General features: G+C 45.2%; 1 protein-coding gene across 7 annotated transcripts; it reads right to left on the reverse strand.

The window, feature by feature from the left end:
- Nucleotides 1-1,429: 1,429 nt before the first annotated feature.
- arhgap17a (Rho GTPase activating protein 17a) lies at nt 1,430-21,404 on the reverse strand. Of its 7 annotated transcripts, none has more exons than XM_052072056.1 (22): nt 20,860-21,404; nt 15,787-15,826; nt 13,222-13,326; nt 12,957-12,989; nt 12,387-12,463; nt 11,866-11,977; nt 11,580-11,656; nt 11,327-11,444; nt 10,661-10,729; nt 10,415-10,496; nt 9,862-9,989; nt 8,702-8,813; nt 8,536-8,617; nt 8,163-8,243; nt 7,969-8,082; nt 7,756-7,847; nt 7,148-7,295; nt 6,547-6,825; nt 5,857-5,978; nt 5,061-5,576; nt 4,959-4,980; nt 1,430-3,037 (listed from the first exon to the last, which is right to left on the reverse strand). In XM_052072056.1, exons 1-22 carry the CDS (start codon nt 20,910-20,912, stop codon nt 2,932-2,934), a joined length of 2,568 nt encoding a protein of 855 aa, XP_051928016.1. In that variant the 5' UTR covers nt 20,913-21,404; the 3' UTR covers nt 1,430-2,931. The 7 variants fall into 7 exon arrangements, with proteins under 7 accessions (XP_051928016.1, XP_051928019.1, XP_051928015.1 ...); XM_052072059.1 differs by lacking the exons at nt 4,959-4,980; nt 20,860-21,404 and adding exons at nt 19,248-19,340; nt 19,412-19,502; XM_052072055.1 differs by lacking the exon at nt 4,959-4,980.
- Between the last annotated feature and the right edge of the window lie 102 nt (nt 21,405-21,506).

Below are 21,506 nucleotides of genomic sequence, written 5' to 3' on the forward strand. Positions count from 1 at the left end.
AGAATGTTCATGGAGAGTCATCTTGTAGTTCAGGATAGTTTAGGTTCTGTGGTCTATGAGATGTATCTTGGGGGTCCGCAAAAATAATTTGCAATAAATTATGGAAAATAACGAACTAATTTCAGCTGGACGAAGGACAAGAGTCAATTGTTAAGAGTTATTGTTTCGAGAAAACACTGTTTGCGTCAACTCAGCTAACTTAGCAAATTTTTCATTAAAAAAAAATTAAAATAAAATCTCTATATAATTCCTTTGTTAGAGGGAGCAACTGTGGTCTACTTCATGCCATTTTCGGTACAGTTCACATGACTCAATCTGGTATTATAAAAGAGTGAAGAATTTGCATCATCAATCCGTGTCACGACAGAAGTGATTAATTCTCTTGAAGCTTCTGGCTTTGAACAATACAAAGTCCTGCTTGTATAAGCGGGCATGAACCGAAGGAAGGACCTGTAAATGATCCATGATAAGTGCTATTGTGGTTGTCATGGTGACCTCAGCCACAGTGTACCAGTAACTGTGGTGTACTTCTACTCTGTGATGCATTATTGAGATTGTAAATTCCCATATTTTGGCTATGCACTGCTCGTTTGTTTCATTGTGAGTGCTTGGGCGTTCCTCACCTGAGTCTGGTTTTAATTTTGTCGTTCAAGAGTCACTGGAGTGTATTGTTTCTGTGTTGCACAGCTTTCAAAGTGCAGTGTTAGCGCTAGTAAACAAAACGCAACCAGAACTGCTGCTAAGTATTGTAACTGTGTTTCTAAATCGGTTGCATGTTGGTGCAGGTGGTAGCAAACAACCTCCATTTTAAAAATGAACGTACTGTACTTGGATCCAGTTTTTTTCCCCCTTCCTTTTTTTGGCCTGTTGAGTTTTTAGTAGAAGTCTGTGATAGTTTGACCCCTTACGTTTGGATCAATGCCCCCCCTCCCCAATGTTTTTGATCTATAAAACAGTTTCCCGCTCGAAAGTATCGCCTCTTCATTTGCACCACGCTTATTGGGGGGGAAAAATTGGTGTCATTTAGAAGAGAATTCTCTCATACACTGTTTTCGTGACGCTGACAGTCCGTCTTTATTTGGATCTGGATTGACACCACTGCGATACAAATGCAGGACTGTGTTCATATTGGAATTTCACTTCTGGTGGACAGCACATTTTTTTAACACTTCATCAGCACAAATCAAATATTTGGAAAAGTAATACTTCTTACATGTCTGATGACAGGTCATGAGAGTGATCCTCATAGGAAGGGCCTGCATCGTCATGAAGAATTGGAGCATCCGACTCGAGAAACGGCGGGCAAACCTGATTTTTGAAAGGGACAGATGGGTGGGGTCATTTGTAGATGATGTAAAAAGAAAAAACAAAACAAAACTATTTTGACAAATCAGCTTTGTACAATACAAAGGAGAGAACCGCAACAGACTTGAGTTCTTCATATACTTTATTTTCTTTGGAAAGGGTGTATAACCAAGCATTCATATAACAGATTTTATTCCATATTCCAGCTCACCAGACGACAAACATACAAAAACTACGCAGCATCATCACTTCTAGTTGAATGGCATTTGTTGGTCTCGATGTGTCGGGAAGAGGAGTAGGGAGGCGTATAAGGCAAAGTGTGACAGGAGCAGAGGGGAAATCGGGGGACACTTGATTGTCTCGGAGGGGGGGAGGGAGAGAAATCACATATTTCCAGGGCAACTGCAGCATCCAAAACTTTCTGTATTGGTACCATTTTGCGTGTCAATTCTCTAGGAACCGGACCTCTGCATTACACATGAACGCACAAGATAAAGAGAAGAATCTCGTCCATTAGATAAAATATTTGTCCCGCACGTCACTACCGAGGGCATACGTGTTCTCAGTGGGGAGTTCAAAATTTGTACAAAAAAATGGTTTCATGGCCTGTGCTCATGTGCGACATCGGCTTCAGACAAAGAGGCATTTTTACAGAAAGATTCCTTCCGCTTACATTCATCACACTCCAAAGAAAGGCAAAAAAATACTGACTGCTTGAGGCTCGGGGAGGGCAGCTAACCCCCCCCGTTTCTTGCACTCGGAACAGCCCCGAAAGAACCGCAACACGTTTTAACACCATGAGAGGGTTAAGATAACCTTCATATGACATCCCTGAAAACACCAAGACAGCTTCTCGGAAATACTGCACGAATACAAAAAAAAAAAAGAAAAAGAAAAAGCAGTATTTGGAAAGCTGTTTGCGTATTTATTTATTATCCTTGTTATCAAGGTCAAGGTACTCGCAGTCTTTTGGCCTCACTAGTAAGACAAATCTTGTGTGCTAGCAGAATGACTAGCACTCACCATGTTGTCTTATTTAGTGAGGACATGTACACGGACCTTGAGCTAGATATCAATAAATGCTCTCCATACAGTAAATCTACAACGTTTCCATCCTATTAAGGCTTTATTTACATGTACTGACTGCACAAAGTGTGGCGAGCCACAGGGAATGTGTTTGTTTAAACTTGGTAGGTAAATAAATACAAGAGCAAGAGAATAGATGGAAGGGGGAGGGGAAAAAAACATGTTAAAAGTTGAGATGACTGGAAACCTGCAGTCACCGCGAAGTTTTTGGTTCCAACTGCTGAAAAATACATTTGTCATTTCATGTTCTAAGGCCATTTCAAACGTTAAAAAAAAAAAACACACACCAAAGTCTCAAAGTAGCCCATAATCATCTTTTGTTTGCCAACTAACTCCAATGTTAGTTTGGCAAGAACGTACGACCTAAAACGGAGCATTTTTGCATGTATGTTTGGTAAAATATTTGGGAACGATGACACACAAAACCACCCTGCCCCCCAAATAATCGGTAGAACAGTATTGGAGTGTGTGCACACGTGTGTGTATAAAAAGAGGAAGTGTGCGTCCTCCCTTTATAGGACGGTGCTTTCGCTGTCCAGCTCACAGTCTCTGGAAGGCGGCAGCGAGGAGACTGGTCTCAGTTGCTGGTCTGCGTTGAACTCCGGGACCAGAGTCCGACTCAGCCCTTTGAAGGAAATCGCTGGGTCTGAAGACAAGACAATCAGACGCATGTTAGTCCGCCCGTGTGTTTCTCATCCAAACTATCAACTCACGCCCACGCGACGTAAACAAAAGGCCTTTCATGGCAAATGTGGAGCGGCACGAGTGTACTCGAAAGCCCTTTGAGCATCTAATCGATATCCTTGATGTACTAGTGCGCTCTTTGTCATCACTAGTAAAGAGAATTCAGCAGTACACTAGGAGTGTTAGTTCCACTACTAGGACTAAAACATACTCATTAAGTACTGTGCTACACTAATAACACAACTGGACCCAACGAGTAAGCATGTGTCACATACTAGTAGCATTCTGATCAGAGATATCAACTAAATGATCCACAGCTTTCCATACAGCTACTAGTACAAGATTGACTTGCTAGCAGAGCTTGTACGTTTAAATTTTTACAGAGGAGAAAAAAATTAATTGCAATCAGATTTTTCTAAATCTTTCAGCTCTACTCAAGAGTATGCTTGCTTCTTGAACATCTATTCGATATCCATCTTAAGGCTCACGTAACATAGTGAAATGCACATATGGCTTCTTTGAACATTTATTCGGTATACTTGATAAGATTACTATTGTGTGACACGTGTATATGAATTGGACAGAGTCGTGTTACGAGTGTATCCAGTGAAGCTGGAGTGACATTCCCCCCCCCCCCCCCCCCCCACCCACGAGCTTCACTGCTGTGCATGGGCAGTGCTAACAATAGGTGGCGCTGCTGGCTTTGGGGGGGTGACAGCAAGCAAAGACAAAGTGAGATGCGGGGGAGAGAGAAGCCCGTGATGGATGTGACTTGAGTAATGTGTTGCAAGTACAGTACTGTATTTCCTCAGAGTGGCCAAGTGCAGAGAGTGTCTAATGGGCGTGAAGGTCTTTCTTTGCACCAATGCATTTTTATTTGTATTTTTGTCAGTGTTGACACACTCACTAAAATAATTAAGAGCATTATTATTGCTTTATGATTGTAACTTCTGAAACTCAAATTAGATAAAAATGAATTTTTGTTTTAGCTGCCCCAGCTTCCTAGTGTGACATTCAAATGTCACTTAAAACTTTCCTGGCCGGATGAGCTGTTTTTAGACAAACCGCACCAGGAAACAGTAAACTGACAAAGGCTGAATATAAGCTGAACTTGTTAGTCAGGTAAGAGAACTTCTCTTTACCCCAAAAATATTTTCCTGACCAATGAAATGTAAAACGAAATTGATTAAATTACAGTGACTGAGTGGTATAACCTGCTTTTAATTTTCTATGGAGAAAGGAGGTGGCATCTTTTTTGAAATATGGCACTCACTGTATTTATGCTTCTACTTGTCCATTTGCTCCAGGTGGAGTTTTTTTGTTTTGTTTTTTTAAGTAATACAATGTGGAGACCATGATTTTGGAAGGGAACAATAAAATAATCTAAAAGGATATGCAAATAAAAATATACAATTATCTATTAGATTGGAGGCCACAAGTGAACACTAAAGTGTCTATTTTTTTTCAATAAATCAAAAATGCACGCCGTTTACTCAATCTTAGAGACCATGATTATATGATGATATGATATAAAAAAAGCCACTATTATTTTGGAAAATAGTGTAAACTGTCTACATGTACACACACATGCTGCATAGAATGGAGGCTACACATACACTTCTATATTGGCCAATATTGAGGAAATACGGTACATGTTAGGGGCTGGACATGCCTCATACTGACAATTGTAAAACCAAGTAAAACCACTAGATTAAAAATGTGTGTCTCGAAACAGCTCCACTTTTTCAAACAGGTCAGTTTCATGAGTCATGTGCAGCATGGAAGCTGCGTGTCAGCCTTTGACACGTGATACGCGAAGGAGAGACAGTAGGAGGTGTCGAATGGCCGCAGTGACAAAAAGTGCACATCCATGAACTACAAACCTCTCACACGAGCTTCTTAACCCTGCAGAGGTGTTACAACGCACACGTGACCATTAGTAATCGAGGTCGGAGAGAAAAGATGACGTTAGAAAAGCCGCTCACCCATCGTCTTATAAGCTGTGGCGCAGATCCCGTTGGTGTCGCTGGCCACGGGATTGGGCTGCGGCGGTGGGGGTATGCTGGGCCTGTTCCTGGGTTTGGGGACAGGCCGCGGTCGGTGGAGCGAACCCGTCTGGTAAGGGGATGGGGAAGCGGGGGCAACCTGAGGGCTGTCTGGGCTGGGAACTGCGGGTGGCGGAGGGGTATCAGGAGGGGTGGGGGACTCCGGCGGCGAGGGTTCTGCGCTCTGAGGATCCCCAGTGAGCTGAGTGGGTGAATTGGTGTGCGTAGGCGGCTCCGGGGGCGGATGGCTGGGGGCTTGGATCGGCGGCTGGTTACTTGAGTGTCGCCGGTGTGTGCTGTATAGCTGAGAGTTGGGGGATGTGGAGGAGGTTGGGGAGTGGCCGGACAGAGGTCTTGGAGTGGGGCTTAGGGGCTGGGATAAGTTGACTGAAGTGGAGGGCTGGCTTGGCGGAGGGTTTGGTGGCTTGGGGGGAGCGGGTGCCTGTTTCTTGACGACTGGGAATTGATGAAGAACATTGGTTGCATTGTGGATTGTCCCAATTGTGCAAGGTAAAGTGTGTTTTACTAACTTTTATATGTGGGAGTGGTAATATTGTAAATTCCCCTTAAATGTCCACACCAAATCACCCTTAAATTGTTTTTTTTAAGCATCATACATTTTTAAAAGTTTAATTCCTCATACAGTTCTTGTCGCACATTTCATTAGACTGTACCATGATCATATTGTTACAGCAGATCAGCTGGCTAGTGATGTATATGGGCTTGGTTGACTCACCTCGGCGTGTCAAATGTGGACTGGTCGCGGTGCCCATCTGGCCAGCAGCCTGGCTCCCTGCTCCAGAACCGTTCCGTTGCAGGAGGGGGGTCGATGTGGTTGTAGGGTCCCGCGGCTTTGGGCTTGATGAAGGGAAGTGAAGGCAACAAGAATTAGCCAGTATGAAGGGACCACAAACAGCGGAAGCGGTAAAGCGAAGCAAGCAATAGTTGCTGTGCCCCATACACACACTGGTATGGGCATCCATTTGAATGGCAAACCACACAAAGCATTTAACAGCTAAAGGCCTCTAAAAAAAATATGTTCCTACCAGAGTGAATAAATGCCACTTGCCAACGTCTGATGAAGCACGGTAGCTAATTATTCTTAAGTGAGTTGCTTCATATGCATTTGACAGGAAGCCAGTGCAGGTGTGACCCAAATGTCGCCAAAAGTTAGCTGAGATCGGCTCCACTTATGTGCAACTCTAATGAGAACAAGCCTTGGCTGGTCCAGCCTCCTTTTCTTAACAGTTTATTTAGTTATTGAGTGACTAAGCAGAGGCAAGATTGCACAAAAGAGCAATAAGATGATGACTTGTGAAAGAAAAAGCACACTAGGGATCAGGCTTTGTGAACACAAAATGAGTTGTAAAGGCATGTTGTCCCTCCGCCTACAAGTGAGCAGCATTGTCGAACAAACAGCTCTTACCTGAGCTCCTCCGTGTGCAGCGCCTGAAGCTGCTGAGAGGCAGCGAGCGCGGAGAGGACCGGCGCCGAGCTATAGGGGCTCTCGGGCCCCGCCGCCCCCGGCGGAGCCGGCGGTTGGGGCTCGGCCGAGGGCTGCGGGACGTGCCCAGCGCCTTGTCCCTGACCCGAAGCCTCCACGGGCGGTAAAGGGGGCTGGAAGGCGGGTGAGCTGTGCTGCTTTCTACTTAAGGTGGTACTGCCTCTACGGTGCATGTGCTCCGAGTGCTTGTTAGGGGTGTTACTGGGGTTGAGGATGGAGGTAAGAAAGTGAAAGAGACAAACAGACAACACCACAGGAGTGATCAGAAAAGCAATGATTACATCAGATGACGGATCATTTCGAATCCAGCGAGAACACAGAGTATGAGTGGGATTACCTCCTAAACACAACAAAGATTTTTACATATAAAATGTGAACTTGGGAGAAATTGCATTTGTGTGTGATCTCCGTGAGTCCAATAGTCAGGAAGCGAAATCAAAGCCAGGAAAGCAAACTGTACTAAATCCAGTCATGAAATGCTATTCAAACAAATGAAGGAGCATACAACACTGAAGATGTTTACTTCTCTTTGCGGTTTGCGTCTGTCTCTGGTCCCACTAAACTGCCTGGTCTCTTTCTCTCAATCGTGCCGCTTTCATAATCCAGATGATTGTTGTGGTTGGATGAGGGTACGGGCATTGCAAACATGCCAGACACATTGAAGTCTACATCTGAAAGATAAGAGGGAATATTTAGAAAAACATTTTTGCAGTCTTGGTGTACGCATCAAACTTTATAAGGTGCAAGGACTGCAGGCAAGTTGTCATTTCCGCTTTTCTTGGGTATCTGCGTATCCAGGACATGTGTTTTAGATTTCAAAAGAGAAAAAAAACTATAATCGTCTTTCATCAAATAAATACATTTTACCCATGAATAAAAGACCCCTAAGAGTACTGTCTTTATGGTGGCTTATGAACTCTTAGTGTGGAATTGACTCCCACGCAATTTGAAAAAATAAATAAATCTGTTAAGATGTTAAAAATTAGATGTGCGCGTGAGTCTTGGAAGAGGCTAACTCTTTTAGGATGAAAAATGTAAATTCAGCTGTTCATCCCTGTTGTCAAGTAGGTAGCTCCAAATTTCTCCTGGGTGAAAAAAATGAAGGTTGTAAAGAGAAAACCCAGAATTTACCCTCAGGAAAGAACCAGTCAGCATGCTGGATGATAGGTTCTATGATGGACACCACATGCACAGATGTAGCCGCAGCCATCTCTGCCAAACTCCTGGGGTGCGCAGATGAAAAAAAAGAGAGCGCTGTTTCACATTTTTATGACGGAAAACTAATGTTAACTGGATCATTCACCACCCACATATTTCTTTTCATCATTATGGACACCTACTCACCCTTCAGTCTTGGCCCAGAGCAGATTGGGTCCGAGGACAATGGCAATGTTGCTGGGAGTCATTTTGTTGACCTCACTGTCCTGAGACAATTTCGCAAGGAACTTCACCAGATACCTACATGTCAACAAAATCAAATCAACCGCGAACAATGAGACACCGTCCTAAAGTATTGTTAGAATTTAGGGCGAGGTTACCTCAGGTTTGTTTTGTTGTTCTTAGGTAGCTTATCGCATACAAGCCACAAAGCTTGAAGCCTTGTGTCCGAATCTGGTAAACTGAAATGGAGAAAGAGCACAGCTCCAGGCAAGTACACACATACCGATAGTATCTGTCTAATCTGGGCTGGGGAGGGGCACTTGCATGCAAGTTAGGTGCATTTTTGTCATTTGTTAATTTCGCATCTGTGGCTAGCAAGTTCATAGGTTTTGATCACATAAAAGTCACACGTGCTGATTTTGTGTGTGTGTGTGTGGGGGGGGCTCTCTCACACATTTGAAAAAAAGGTTATGGTGTTGAAAACATGAACTGAATGACGAATGAATGAAATCATGACATAAGGAGCCTTGCCTGCAAGCTTGCGTCCATTCATCGTAAAGCTGGTGGGTCATTAAAGGTTCGGGGAGTTCCCTCAGGTAGGACTTCAATGCCCCTGAAATTGCACGTCCACCCAACATTTCAGATTTGCGTTTCAGGCAAGCATTAGCAAATTAGAGTTCTGGTTTGAGGGTTATACCAGCAACAGCATGTGGGTCAGAGTAGAACTCCTCCAATTGTGAGGTGGAACAGTCCAGCGCCGCCTTCAGCTTCTTTAGCTTGGATGCCCCGGCGGCAATTCTGAACAGACCCTGACATCAAAAGAATGAAATGAATCAACGGCGGTCACGGGTGCCCGAAAACAACAGCAAAGTGTGTGCGCTGCCAGCAAACAAATAAAGCAGTCTTCACACTGTAACGGCACAGACTAACCAGGATATTGGATAGGCCTATGCTTTTTCTTGTACAAACTCGGACTCACGGCTAGAAATCTGAATTATAACCAGGAGGACTAATTGACAATTGTATTCTAAATTTGCTTTCACAAGGGGACATCACCTTTGTATCAATCATCATGCTGGTGGAGTGGCCGGCGATGGGAATTGCGTCAAAGTTTCCCCCGTTTACTTTTGAGTATCCGCTCATCTCCTCATCTCTGGCAACTTACATGTGATCGCGCTATTTTAAGCTCACGCTCAGCTAGCGGAGCTGTGAATCGCAACCACGGCTCCGTGTGAGTTTTAATGAGTTACGTCAGCACTGGTTTGACTTAAGGCAGCAAAACAAAACGGTGAGTGGTCAGGTTTTGAGCATACGAATACTCATTCTGCAGAGGGGAAATTAACTGGCGGCAAGATCATCTTTAAACAATGAAAATGCCGCACTAACATCTGGTGTGGTTTGAACGGGCTGATGGCAAGGATGATGGGTTTGTTTTCTTTGGATCGCAAAACAATTGCTAAATGCGATGCAGGTGGTTTGAATCGGACAATTCATCTTTGGAAGGGAGCGCCAATGGTAACTTAAGAGTGGAAAGCACAAATAAAATTACACTAAATCAGACATTATTGACAAATCCTGCAATTTAAGCTGTAAATAGTGGGTTACTTTCAACTGTAGAGTTTGAAATGGTACACCGTGACCCAGCTGGCAGTTGTGCATTTGATGCTTATTTGTTCCAGTTTGCAATCAGAAACTTTAAAGTGTCTCGGTAGAAACTCCATTTAAATAAGCAATGTCCCAATTACACCTTATTTTCCCCATCACACGATTCTGAATCGGAGTCTTGTCCCGATCCGATACAATGCATTTTGGGATCAGATTTTTCTATCCTTAATTTAAATGCCAGCTTCATATTACCTCTTCCTTCATGCCCGTTTCTAATAGCATCATGACACAGGCCTCTATGGGCAGTGCAATCTCCCTCCCGCTCCTCTTCAGGTGTTCATCCAGCGCGGTGCCAAAGGCGGGCTTCTCAGTCCATGAATCTGAACACACAATGTGAAATTCCGCATGACGACACACGCGCTGCAAAAAAAAAACAAAACCTTGTGCCATCTCGATTTCATCCCGAGCCTTTTTCATCACAACCGTCGCTTTTGTAATGACACATAAAAACAATAATATAACATGCCATTGTCACATCGGTGTGGCCTGGAATTGTTCTAGGCGGCAGATTTGTGGGGTCAACCATTGAGTAGAAGTACAAAGTCAGCAGGATTGATTGTGCACGGGTTTGGCGTTTACGCCTGTGTCAGATATTGCAATGGAGGTAGGCAGGAGCAACGAGCGTCTACGTGCACACGCGTATGAACTGATTCTCCTCGACACCTACTAAGATTTTTCACATTGCGATAAATAAGAGTGTCACGCGACATCTGGAATGTGATTTCTCGTCAGGTGCTCGCTTTACCTTGCTGAGCCTTGATTGTTGGCAAGACACTCTCCAGTAAAGTGAGAGATTTTCGGTGGTATTCAGCCTGAGCTTCAAGAAGCTACGGGAAAAGAAAAGAAGAAGAGGAAATGATGAAGGCTGCAGAATGAGACAAACCAAACAGGAAAGTGAGCCTGGTAAGCGACACAACAGCTGCGGGCATTCTCGTGGCCGCCACGCAAACACGTTTTTTTTTTCTTCACTTGTCAAGCGTGGTTGACTCACTGTTAAAAAATAGCAGGCGTAGTCTCCTTCTTTTGAGAAGAAGCTGTACATGTCTGCGGCAAGTTGGTCCTGGTTGGAGAAACACATGGTGAAAAGTGAGCCGATGCCAGTCAAGAGAAGGAAAACGGGGTACTCGTTCTGAAAAATTTTAAGTGGCACTTGGTTTGGTGTGCATTAAAGTGACTATGTGAGTCAAATATCCTCCTGCGGGAGAAAAGGTTGAGGTGGAAAACACAAGGCTCTTACTCTTCCTGGGCAAAAAAATAAATAAATTGACATGCATCCTGCAGCAGAGCGACACTAAAACGCGTCAGTGACCAACTTCAATCGCTCCAGACACATGCGAGCCGGAGCTGACGGGGCATTTTGAGACATCCGCGCGCGTCAGCAAACTGGTGTTGGAAGGCTCAAAAGGTCTTGGAATGTTCATTCGCTGCTGTGATAACTTTTTTCACAGTTGAAATGTTTGGCCTAAAGCCACGCAGACTACAAAAAGACAGCCGGCCCACATATTTGTTTCAAAAGTCACCTGATCTGCCAGTATACGAGGCTGTACAAGTTTTCATGTGAATGCAATCTGAGAGACGCTTCCACAGCTGCATGAGAGTGAAACGGGAGGAAACTGGTGGTTGAAAGGAACACTTTGAGGCAGCTCGTTTTTGATACCTTGCAAAGTTCCACTTTGTTCATGGCCTCGTCCAGCTCCTCCTTGAGAAGGTCGGCCTTGGCCGTCAGTGCTTGAGTGTTTGTTCCTGAGATTATTGACTTGGTCGCCTGCAACCATCTGTGTTTGGCCACACACACACACACACAAACACGGCGTCAGATTGTCTCCATGACATCACAACGTCACCTTCATAAGTGAGGAACAGACGATCATGTTCAAATCATGTTCAATTTCATATCCAAACGGACAGACCTCGCTCGGGCAGAATCGTAGTCCAGCACCAATTTGGCCAACTGCTTCCTCTGTTTCAAAATGTTGGGGATGTCCGCCTACAAGAAAGCAAAAATGAGGCACCAAAAATAATACTTCTGACGGTGAATTGAAAATCTTAACCTAAACAGAAGAGAAATGCGAGTGTTGACAAAAGTTGTTGGTTTAAACAGGTGCTATTCTGATTTGAAATAGTGTAACACCGCCCATACTGACACATGTGCAAAGCAAAATCTCACAACGTGAAATGCGATTTACAGTTTCTGACCTCGGCAAGCTGGCTGAGAGGATCCAGGACGTCTTTCTCTATCTGTAGCTCGTGCAGCATCAGTTCAGATGCCAGACGACTCTCTGCGTCCCCGCACACCTCCATCATCTTCCTGCCCACACATATTCGGTACAGGAGGGGTTTTAAGTGTGGGCGAAACACTGAGTAAAATGTGGGAGGCAACTGACAAACTCTGTGGTCTGTCAGATTTTGGTCCTCCATTTTCGTGAGATAGTTGAGAAAGCGGTCACGGACATTAGAAGACGAGGTGAGGCACGCTCTCCCTTCCTCATTATTTCCAGACAAACATGTGACTGCAGACTACTTTCAGAACCGTTCCGATACTTTTTTAACATCCTGTTTTGTACATTTTCATTTGGCAACCGTTTTTCAGAAAATAGGACGATGACATTTCTGTGACCTCATCATTCACACTCCCTGAGAAGCATATCGCCTGCATGGTAACAGTCGCCACTGAGGAGGAGAATATCAACTTGAGTGTCAATCAATGACCAACTCACCCAATTAAAGAGTCCTCACCCAGCTGGTTTCCACCTTCCACCATAGCCTGGGACAACGCCGTCAGGGGAAGCTTTTTCTGTGGCGGATATGTTTGTGTGGAAGAGAGGCAGACGCAAACAATGATTAGTCTCAAACACAAACAGTGTCCGCATTTCTATTCAAAAGCGTGAGGTTGAGGCCAATGGAAATGTCCTCAAGACTTTCCATTGAGCGGGCAAGAGGTGCAGTCACAAAGTCAGGAAGAGGAAGTGAGCTTTCTGAGTAGGGGGGGGGGGGGGTGTGAGTGGCAAAGTTGAAGTTCAATGGGATACAAGAGGCGACCAGGTGAAGTGAATCTAGAAAATGCAGTGTTTTTTTCCCCCCACAAGCTCCTCGAAAACAGGCACGTTTTCCAAAACGTATGCTCCCAACCCTAATCTAATGAGGAAAACACAACCCAAACACTCATGCAGAGACTCTAGTGAAAGCGAATATAAACAGCTCAAGAGATGAAATGGAACAAGTGGTTGTAAACAGGCCAAGGAGGTGGAATACTACTTTGTTTGTTTGCTCCTTTTTTTTTTTTTTACCTGACCATTTCCTGTATAGAGGCGTGGTACAGACTGTAGTGCATGATGGGTCGTGTGGGGCAGAAAGCACAGAACATAACATCAAGTCTACTGGGATATTTCCCTACAATTCTGTTTACAATTTCAAATGATTCGTTTCTGCAAGATTCCCAGTAAATCACACAGTGCCTATCACTAGTGAGCCATTTTATGAACAGGCTCGATACCTGGTCCTAAAAGCCACCGCGTAGGTGACCACCTGAGGTTGGACAAAAAGGTGACTCACGTGTCTTTTCTCAACTTCTGCGCCAATGTGTCCCTGTAGACACGAGACCATCTTCTTGTGTGTGTTGTGCGACACCACGCGCACCAACTCCATCCGCCGCTCAATCTGTTCGACAAGATGTCACAAATATTTAGCATTTGTATTTTAGAGTCTCGAAACGGAGACACAGATGAGCCGCATTTTGTGCATCTATGGCCTTGGAGATGTGGATTCGGGCTTTAATCTGTGGACTACATTTTGTTGTCGTCAACGAGTTTGTGTTCCGAGCATCGATTTGATTTGCATCTGCCCTGAGGGGAGTTCAGAGTTCAAGCGTGATTAATAGGGCTGAGCCCAACTGAGCAACGCTGGAATGTTATCTTTAAAGCACATGGCTCATCGGAAGTGTCGCCACGGCGACGGTCACTGTGCTGAGAGCGGGGCCGAGGCATTCATTACTGTTCAAAAGGCGTTGGGGTTACACAAGCTTTCTCCTATCTGCAGCTCGGGCAACACAGATCCACTCTATGTTTGAGATATAATGCCGTCATTGATTAGCTGGTCAATGATGGGAGTCGCAGCTTTTTTGGTGGGAGGCCAAGTGAAGCTGTGCACTGTCCTTGTGATGCCAGGTGCTTGACTGGTCCCGGCCAGTGTCAACAATGTGCGCGGCATTTCCGTCACTCAGCCTTAGCCAAATAAGAGGATATGGGAAAACGCTTGGCAAGTCGACTCATTTATCTCCTCAAAAGCTGCCAGCACAAAAGGAAGAAAGCCGAGTTAAAAACAATGTTCCGTGGGGTGTTGGGGGGCAAGCGGGAGGGGGACAAATGCAAAAGGGAGGATCAAGAAAATACCAGACAATTGTGTTCCAAATACAGAACGGCGTCAGGATTCCACAGCAGATATCCGTCTCCTTAAGCCAGCCTGTCTCCTTCGTGCCTCCCACTGTTCTGGCGCTCTTACGTCAGCCGTGACCCCCGGCGGCCCCTCCGACATTCCCAAAACAGCTGGGTCGAGTGCAAACTCACTGAACGCACACGCAAAGCACAAGATCTATATAGCCTTGTAACTTTGTACAGACTGAGCGCAGTTCGCACTTGGCACAAAAACAAGAAGGGGATTCCCTTTCCGCCGCAGCAGGAGGAGGGAAAAAAAAACAAATCTATGTATTGGAAGTGTTTGGCTTATGCATCGCTAGGAAATGGTTTCCTTTCAAAACAGGATACAGAACACCACTGCAGAATTTCTGCTATGCGCCTCGAAAGGGTACCGGCAGGGTGTGTCTGCCCAGTTTGGATGAGCTAAACAAGGGGGACAATCCCATGACGTACTCCAGGCTAGGGAATCCCAGACCCGGACAAAGACAAAGAAGGTGCCTGTCCTGCTGCCTGTATTTGTTTATTGGTTACCAAGAGAAAGGTCGAGTTTGGAATGGCAGGGGGAACAAAACATGACTCACTCAATATGATTTTAGGAATCAAAATAGTTTGCACCGGAGAAAGTGAAGTAGAGGTTGGTCGCGACTCTACCGGGCTGCTGTCAAATTTTCAAGGCGCAAAATAGAGCAGATTGTGCAAGTCGGCGCCTTGTTCGTTGCGCGGCATTTCTGCGGCCTCCTACTGTGGTCAAGCCGCTTTTAAAGAGGAGCAGCAAGGAATGGCAGTTCAGTGGGAAAACAGGGGGTGGGGGAAAAAAGATGCTTGGGTCAAACAGTACAGTCGACATATCATCCCGAAAAGCCAAGACGATGTGCGATTTATTAAACAAGTCGTGATTTCAAACCTACAACATAAATTGATGGCTAAATTCCTCCATCCGAGGGCTTGCGTCATCATCTTTTGATCCTCCAATCACATCCGTGTTGCTGAAGCCCGTTTGTGTGGATCAAGGGCAAAAATGTTTGTGGGAACATTTTCCGCGGGTGATGTTTGCTTATGTGCCGCTTACAAAACACAAAAGCGTGCGTTACTGTCGGCTTGATTTCTCAAAGCCGAACACTTTTGTTTTACTTGCGTCCTCGACAACACCCTACTTTGAACACAAAGACACTTCATCGCTGGAATGCCTTTGCCGAGCGGCCACGATTCTGCCGTCAACCCCACCTGCTTCCTCAAGACAGACACGGGCAGGCTGGAGGAACAAGTGAGCCAGAGTTTTTTTTACGTCATGTACCTATCCGCCCTAAATGCCCTTAAAATTTTTTTTTTTTCTTGAAACGATGCCTGGGAATCATTTGATGACGCCGAAGACTGAGATGGGCAAGCATGCAGCTGGAGACAACGGTAGAGCAGGGGCAGCTTTTCCAACACGAGGCATTTGGTTCTATGCGAGGACAAGTAGGGTGGAGGGTATGACAACTTGTGACGCAAAACTCCACCCATTGCAAATAACTCCTTGGAATTTGTGTCTTTCGTCGTTCTACATGAACACACAGAACAAGATGCCTTCATGGGCTTTTGTCAAATGCTTGGAAGGGAAAAAATAACAATAAAAAAGTGTGGCCAACACCCAACAGATGGAGCCTTTCCCTTGGATGAGGTCAGAACTGGCCCCATTGCTGCAAAAGTCAGATTAATGGTTTACCTGTAAAAGGTCATCGCTGAGAACTTCTGTTTTCTCCGCTCTGCGGATGGAAAAGAAAAACAGAAAGGAAGTGATCAGTATTGACAAGAAACGGGGCCATACTTCATTTCAGTTTACGTGTGATGAAAACATGTGCAGGGAGCGGACCGCACGGCAGAAATACCGGTCCGCTCACTGAACTCGGAACTCCGTGTGAACGTTATCTGGGGCAAGCAATCAAAAGGCTACACAAGTGCAAATCAAGAAAAAAAAATGTGTAAAAACAGTCTTTAAGAGATTTCATAACATACAAATGACAAAATCGTGGCACAGGATCAAACGGCGCAGCTCAAAGGGGGGAGTTGCTTCAACTCCAGTGGGTATGTGATAACTCACGCACGCGGAGGAACAACACAGCTGTGCCCTGCCCCGAGCCTATTATTAGTCGACTAATAGTTGGGCCTGATGAGGTCAGACAGATTAAATTCACTTAAAGGGAGAGGATACGGGAGGAACTAACGCTTGTTTAAGAACACCTTCACATGAGTTGATCGCTACTGCTTGGAACGAGCGCAACTGCCGAGACAACCGTAACCTTTATAAAAATGCTAACTTAGCCATGCCAAACGCATCATACTTGAGGGGTGTTTTTCCTCATGCTGGGGTGGCTTTTCTGCTGGTACTTGGGCTTCCTCCCATCTACAAAAAAAACAAGCACGTTTGGTTCACGGAGGGGACGAAATAGCACCGAGGTGTGAAGTTAAGCGCGAGTGGTCGTTTGTCTTAACGTGCTCTGAGATTTGCTGGCTGATAATGAAAGATGTACCCTGCTTCTTGCCTAAATTCCACTGGGATAGACCTCTGGCTCACCCGCAGCCCAAATGAGGACACGCGATATGGAAAACGGATCGATGGATGGATTGAGGTCTGCAGTGATTGGACAGAAAATGGCCGCTGGAGCTAAAAGCTCCAGAATGCACTGAAATAAATGACTATCCTTGGATGGAATAAAGTGTTGAGTGCACGATGTTACTAATTAACAGTCAAACAGTTTACACCCGCCCTATAAGGCGACTCGCTTTCCCTCAACACGCCCTGTTGCTGAACACGCCGAGGCAGGTATGGCCGCCGACTAAAGTAAACCTGGTAGACGCCTGCAATTTGAGTAACCGGAGCTTTCCACGAATTCTCCCTCAGACTGTCGTCTTGATGAACTGTAGTAACCTCATCAGAGCAGAGGACAGCTGCTTTCCATTACAAACATGCAGGCAGAGAGCAGGCAGAAACTGCCAGACTGACAGAGGAGCATAGTTTGGGGGTTCTGTGGAAAGAAACACAAATGCTGAGGTTCAGAGATGGGCTCGGGGAAGCTTACAAACTCTGAAGTCATGTAAAGCCAATGCATGGATTTTTTTGGGGGGGTAGTTGATGAAGTGGCACATGCAGAGGAGAGGAGTTGCAGAATAATATCCAGAAACACAACGCAGCACTTCTGAAGTCAGTGTGGGATTTCTTGTTCTGGTGCGCACAACTCTGGCGAGGCGTTTATGTGGTTTGGTATAAATGCTAATTGATGGAGTCATCAAACATGCTGAGCCTGTAACCCGACATTCTCAAACAAACATTTGCAAGTTAACCAACGAAACATGAGCTATCGGACTATGGGATATGTGCGAATGGAACTACCCTTTGATGTACTGATGGAACACTTTAATAAAGAGTGAAACCTGCAGCATGAATCCTTGGGAGCTGCTTCGCGCTGGCTGTAAATAGAATTTCCCACCACTGATGAGTTGTTGTTTTTTTTTTTTTTCCCAACACACCACAGTGCATCTAGCCCACCAGTCTCCAAGCTGACTCAAAACACTCCCCCCCCCCCCCATCCTGCGCCCCATCACAGTAAACTGAAGCAGCAGCCTTTGAAACGGGATCCATCTGACTACTTGACCACAGTGGACGCCACTTGGGAATAGTAACCATGGCGATCTACTATCAAAAAAAAAGTGGAAATTGAGGAAGAGAATACAGCCACCGGAAGCACAATAGAGCTTCTGTTAGCGGGCACGGCACACAATCAGCGGGCTGAGGAGTAGGGAGGGTCTTTCTGTTTACAACAGTTGACAGCTTGAGGCACCCGGTAATGGATACTGGACCGGGATAAAAAGGAACTGGGAGAATCATTGAGTGACTCGGGCCATACACTTTCTTCTAATACAACGGAGTGTGTGAGCAGTCAAAATGCGCAAGTGTGCGCACGCAAAACGCTAATTGAAACAACAAATCATGACTTGGGTCGACAAAACGGTCGTTTTTATCGTTTCACTTGAGAATGCGGTCATACAGTTCCCCGTTCTAATTTGCCTACAATGTGGATTGGTTCGTCACGATTCAAGAATTTCCTTCATCATTACTAACGAACTAACACACATAACTATGCGCCCGCATAAAATATCACCATTACAGCCAATTTAAAACTTCCAAGGTGCTCTTTCAGTCTCGCCCATTCCAATTGGATGAAAGCCAAACGCTTGCGGTTCAACAAAAAGCTGTCTCATTTTGCCTGCCACCAAACCAAACAAACAGCTGACACCCTGACACACCTTGTGGTCCCTGGGGCAGAGTCTCTCGACACCCAGTTAAAAAAAAGAAAAATAAAAAATAAAAAAAATCAAAAAACCCCACCCATTTTCTCTTTATTCAAATGTGACATTCAGTCAGGAGGAAGGCGCCCTTCCGACACTGAAATACTTTAGATTGCATTACGCTGAGCGAGCTGTGGCATCAGAAAAGATGATAAAACTATTTAGAACATGAGTGAGGGGCGGACAAAAGTGTGACATCACGGTTGTGCCGATTAACCGAATGACAAATTACCCTGCCCCCCAAACAAGATCGGCAAAGTGATGCGGCAACGACACTAATGTGCACTACGTTTGACTGCCACGTGCGATGTGAGTTGAGACAAAGATATGACATATCGTTTGTTTAAAAAAAAAAGTCATTTGATTAGAGTTGGCGGGTTTATGAAGAAATAACAACAACAACAAAATACATGAATGATTTCCAATCGTTTTGTCAAAGAAAATCTATGAGTTTGAATATCCAGACAAAAGTGGACAGTTGAAGAGTCCCATTTGTCTATTGCTAAAAAATGCGCCGAGCTAGCAGAAATTGAAACATGTTGCCAATTGCCTGGTCTGCCTGTTCTCAACGATTTGTCTCTTTACATGTGCCACAAAGTAACCTGTGAGCTCAAACTAAAATACGCTCTGGCCAGGCAAATGGTCCACCAGGACAAGGTGGGGTACACCCTGGGCTCGCAGCCAATCAATCGAGGCTATTCAGCTCCTTTGTGGTCATAAGTGGTCTTCAGCAACAACTGTCACAATCCCGATCTTGTCAGCCAAAAAGATGCGTATGAAAACCAGTTTCTCATAGTTTTCACCTCACCGCAACTCCAAATAAGGTCATGTTTTACTCACGGACATTGCTGTGTCTCAGGTTCTCTTTTCACCGGACTTTGCACCTTTACGTGCTGTGACTAGATCCTATACGGCAGATGTTTACGACCATCTCTGGCAAACATGTACGGTATGAGGCCAAGGGCTTCACAGACTGCCATCTGAAATAACCACACTCCGCGTACGGAGGACATGCCGCTTAGCCTCTCCACTTCAGTTTCACTCGATGCATCAATCTTCCCCAACTCTCCGTTCTCTCGCTAGAAAGCAGTCGCTTGTTTCTGGGAGGCAGTTTCCTGTTTGCAAAAGGAGCAGAAGGAGAGATTTCCTCTCAGAGGGCGCATGCTGGACATAGAATTCTGCCGCCGCATAATCGCAGGAACCCAGGGAGCAGCCGAGACGGCCTCGCCGCTCCTTGCAGACACGGATGTCCAAGCGGGCACCACCTTCGCCACAAAAGGTTTGTTGCGTGCTTGCCCTCATCCAAAACACTGACATACCAACCACTTGAAAGGAAGGAAGGAAGGAGACCGCTTGTGTCTGAAAGTAATGCACTCTCTCACACAGGCATGGTTCTGCTTTCTACATTACGTTCCTTTCAGCTTTAATTTACAGCTGGTCTGCTGTATGAACGAATATTACGAGGATAACAGCTGCCGTGGCTCTTAAAGGTACTTAGTGAACTCTTTAGGTGGTACTTACGCTGTCCATAAAAATAAAATGTCCAAGAGGGCAAACCATGTCTGTGAACGTCTTTTTACGATCAAAAAAGATCTAGTGACAAAACACATGATGTCAACCTCTTAACCTAACCATGTACCTAAACGTGACTTACTTTTAGCATATGGTTGAGTTTGCATGCATGTCTCATTTAGAACGAGGCACACTCCACAACTACGTCAACCAGTAATGAAAAGTATGCTCATAACGTGGTTCATCTTATCTTGTTGAGTCTATCACACTGATTATATTATTTATACTGTAGGCCGCTGTACTAATGGTGACACACATGGAATGTTGCCGACTGCTTCAATTTTTCATACACAAAAGTATCACACATACACATAACGTCATTTGGAACGTGTACGTGTGATGTATCTGTTCACACAGGTGGAACGACTTGAAATATCAGCAGAAGCTGGCACTACATTTGGACGATTCGTTATGTTCACACAATACAAGAGCAACTGTATATCAAAGAATCTGCTTTAGTCGTCACGGTACACCAATCCATCCGTTTTCTATAGTGCTTATTCTGTTTAGGGTCTCTGGGGGATTTGAAGCGCATCCCATAATCATGACATGAAAACTCCATACGGGCCGGAATTCAAACCTAGAACATCACAATTGTCAGGTAATTTAACAACTCAGCCAGCGGACAACATCATCCTGTTCTGTGGGTCCTGCACTGGCGTGTTGATTTTAAGGAATCCCCATTCTTTGAACAAGCAAATTTGACGAGCCTCCTCATCTCCATTCATGTGACCCTCATTTTACAGCCTCCATAGCAAGACTTGACTGTGTGGAAAAAAAGAAAAATCAGGAAAGAAAACACAGAACACCGTATAATGTCCTATTAAGGTGAATACACATTTGCTATTTTGTTCTGGAGTAAATAACTTGCGATACTTGCCTGCCAACTGTTTGATTGGCGAGTTGCTTCATGCGATTAAACTGCTTCTTCATTTTCGGTCCTCCGAAAGTTCACACTTGGGAAAAAAAAATGCTGACTTTGGATAGTCATGAAGTTCACATACAGCCTCTGCCCGTTTTCAACTTTCCCAGCTATCGCTGTGACAGGGAAAACATGCGCGAGCCATTTGAGCCCAAAGCCAATTAACGATAGTTGGTTGCTTGCTAGCTTCTAAATTAGCCTTTCCGAAGTGGAAATGTCTTCAGAGAGGTGCGACGGCATGGTCCACCAACTTGCTTTTGGCGATATTTCCGAGCGTGAAAGTCGCGAAGGAAGCCGCGGGGCAAGTTTCACTGGTTCCAGCGGCCTTTCATCACTCTGAGCTGAGCCGGACGGTCCCCGGTTGGTGTTTGGTTGGTGACACCCGCTAGCCGACAAGCTAACGCTGCGTGAAGCGAGTCGGGAGTCGAGTAATCCGTCAAAGCGCTTTTTCCCTGTCGAGGGGAGAGAGTGAAGTGGAGCTCCGCTTGCGGGAGACGGGGAGGGAGGGGTAGAGAGAGGGAGAGAGAGAGAGAGCGAAAGGGCGCGCGTAAGAACGTCACTGCATCGTCATTTAATTTCAATTTAATATTTTTTAGTGTTTTCAT

Source organism: Hippocampus zosterae, chromosome 7 (assembly GCF_025434085.1).
Source record: "Hippocampus zosterae strain Florida chromosome 7, ASM2543408v3, whole genome shotgun sequence".
Lineage (NCBI taxonomy): Eukaryota > Metazoa > Chordata > Actinopteri > Syngnathiformes > Syngnathidae > Hippocampus > Hippocampus zosterae.

Coding starts and splice junctions, on each gene's coding strand:
- arhgap17a (XM_052072055.1), bottom strand. CDS start 20,912: ATGAAGAAGCAGTTTAATCGCATGAAGCAACTCGCCAATCAAACAGTT. Junction 11,978..12,386: donor GGTGAGGACTCTTTAATTGG/GTGAGTTGGTCA, acceptor ATGTGTGGGCAG/GAAGATGATGGAGGTGTGCG. Junction 6,826..7,147: donor GACGCAAACCGCAAAGAGAA/GTAAACATCTTC, acceptor CCTCAACCCCAG/TAACACCCCTAACAAGCACT.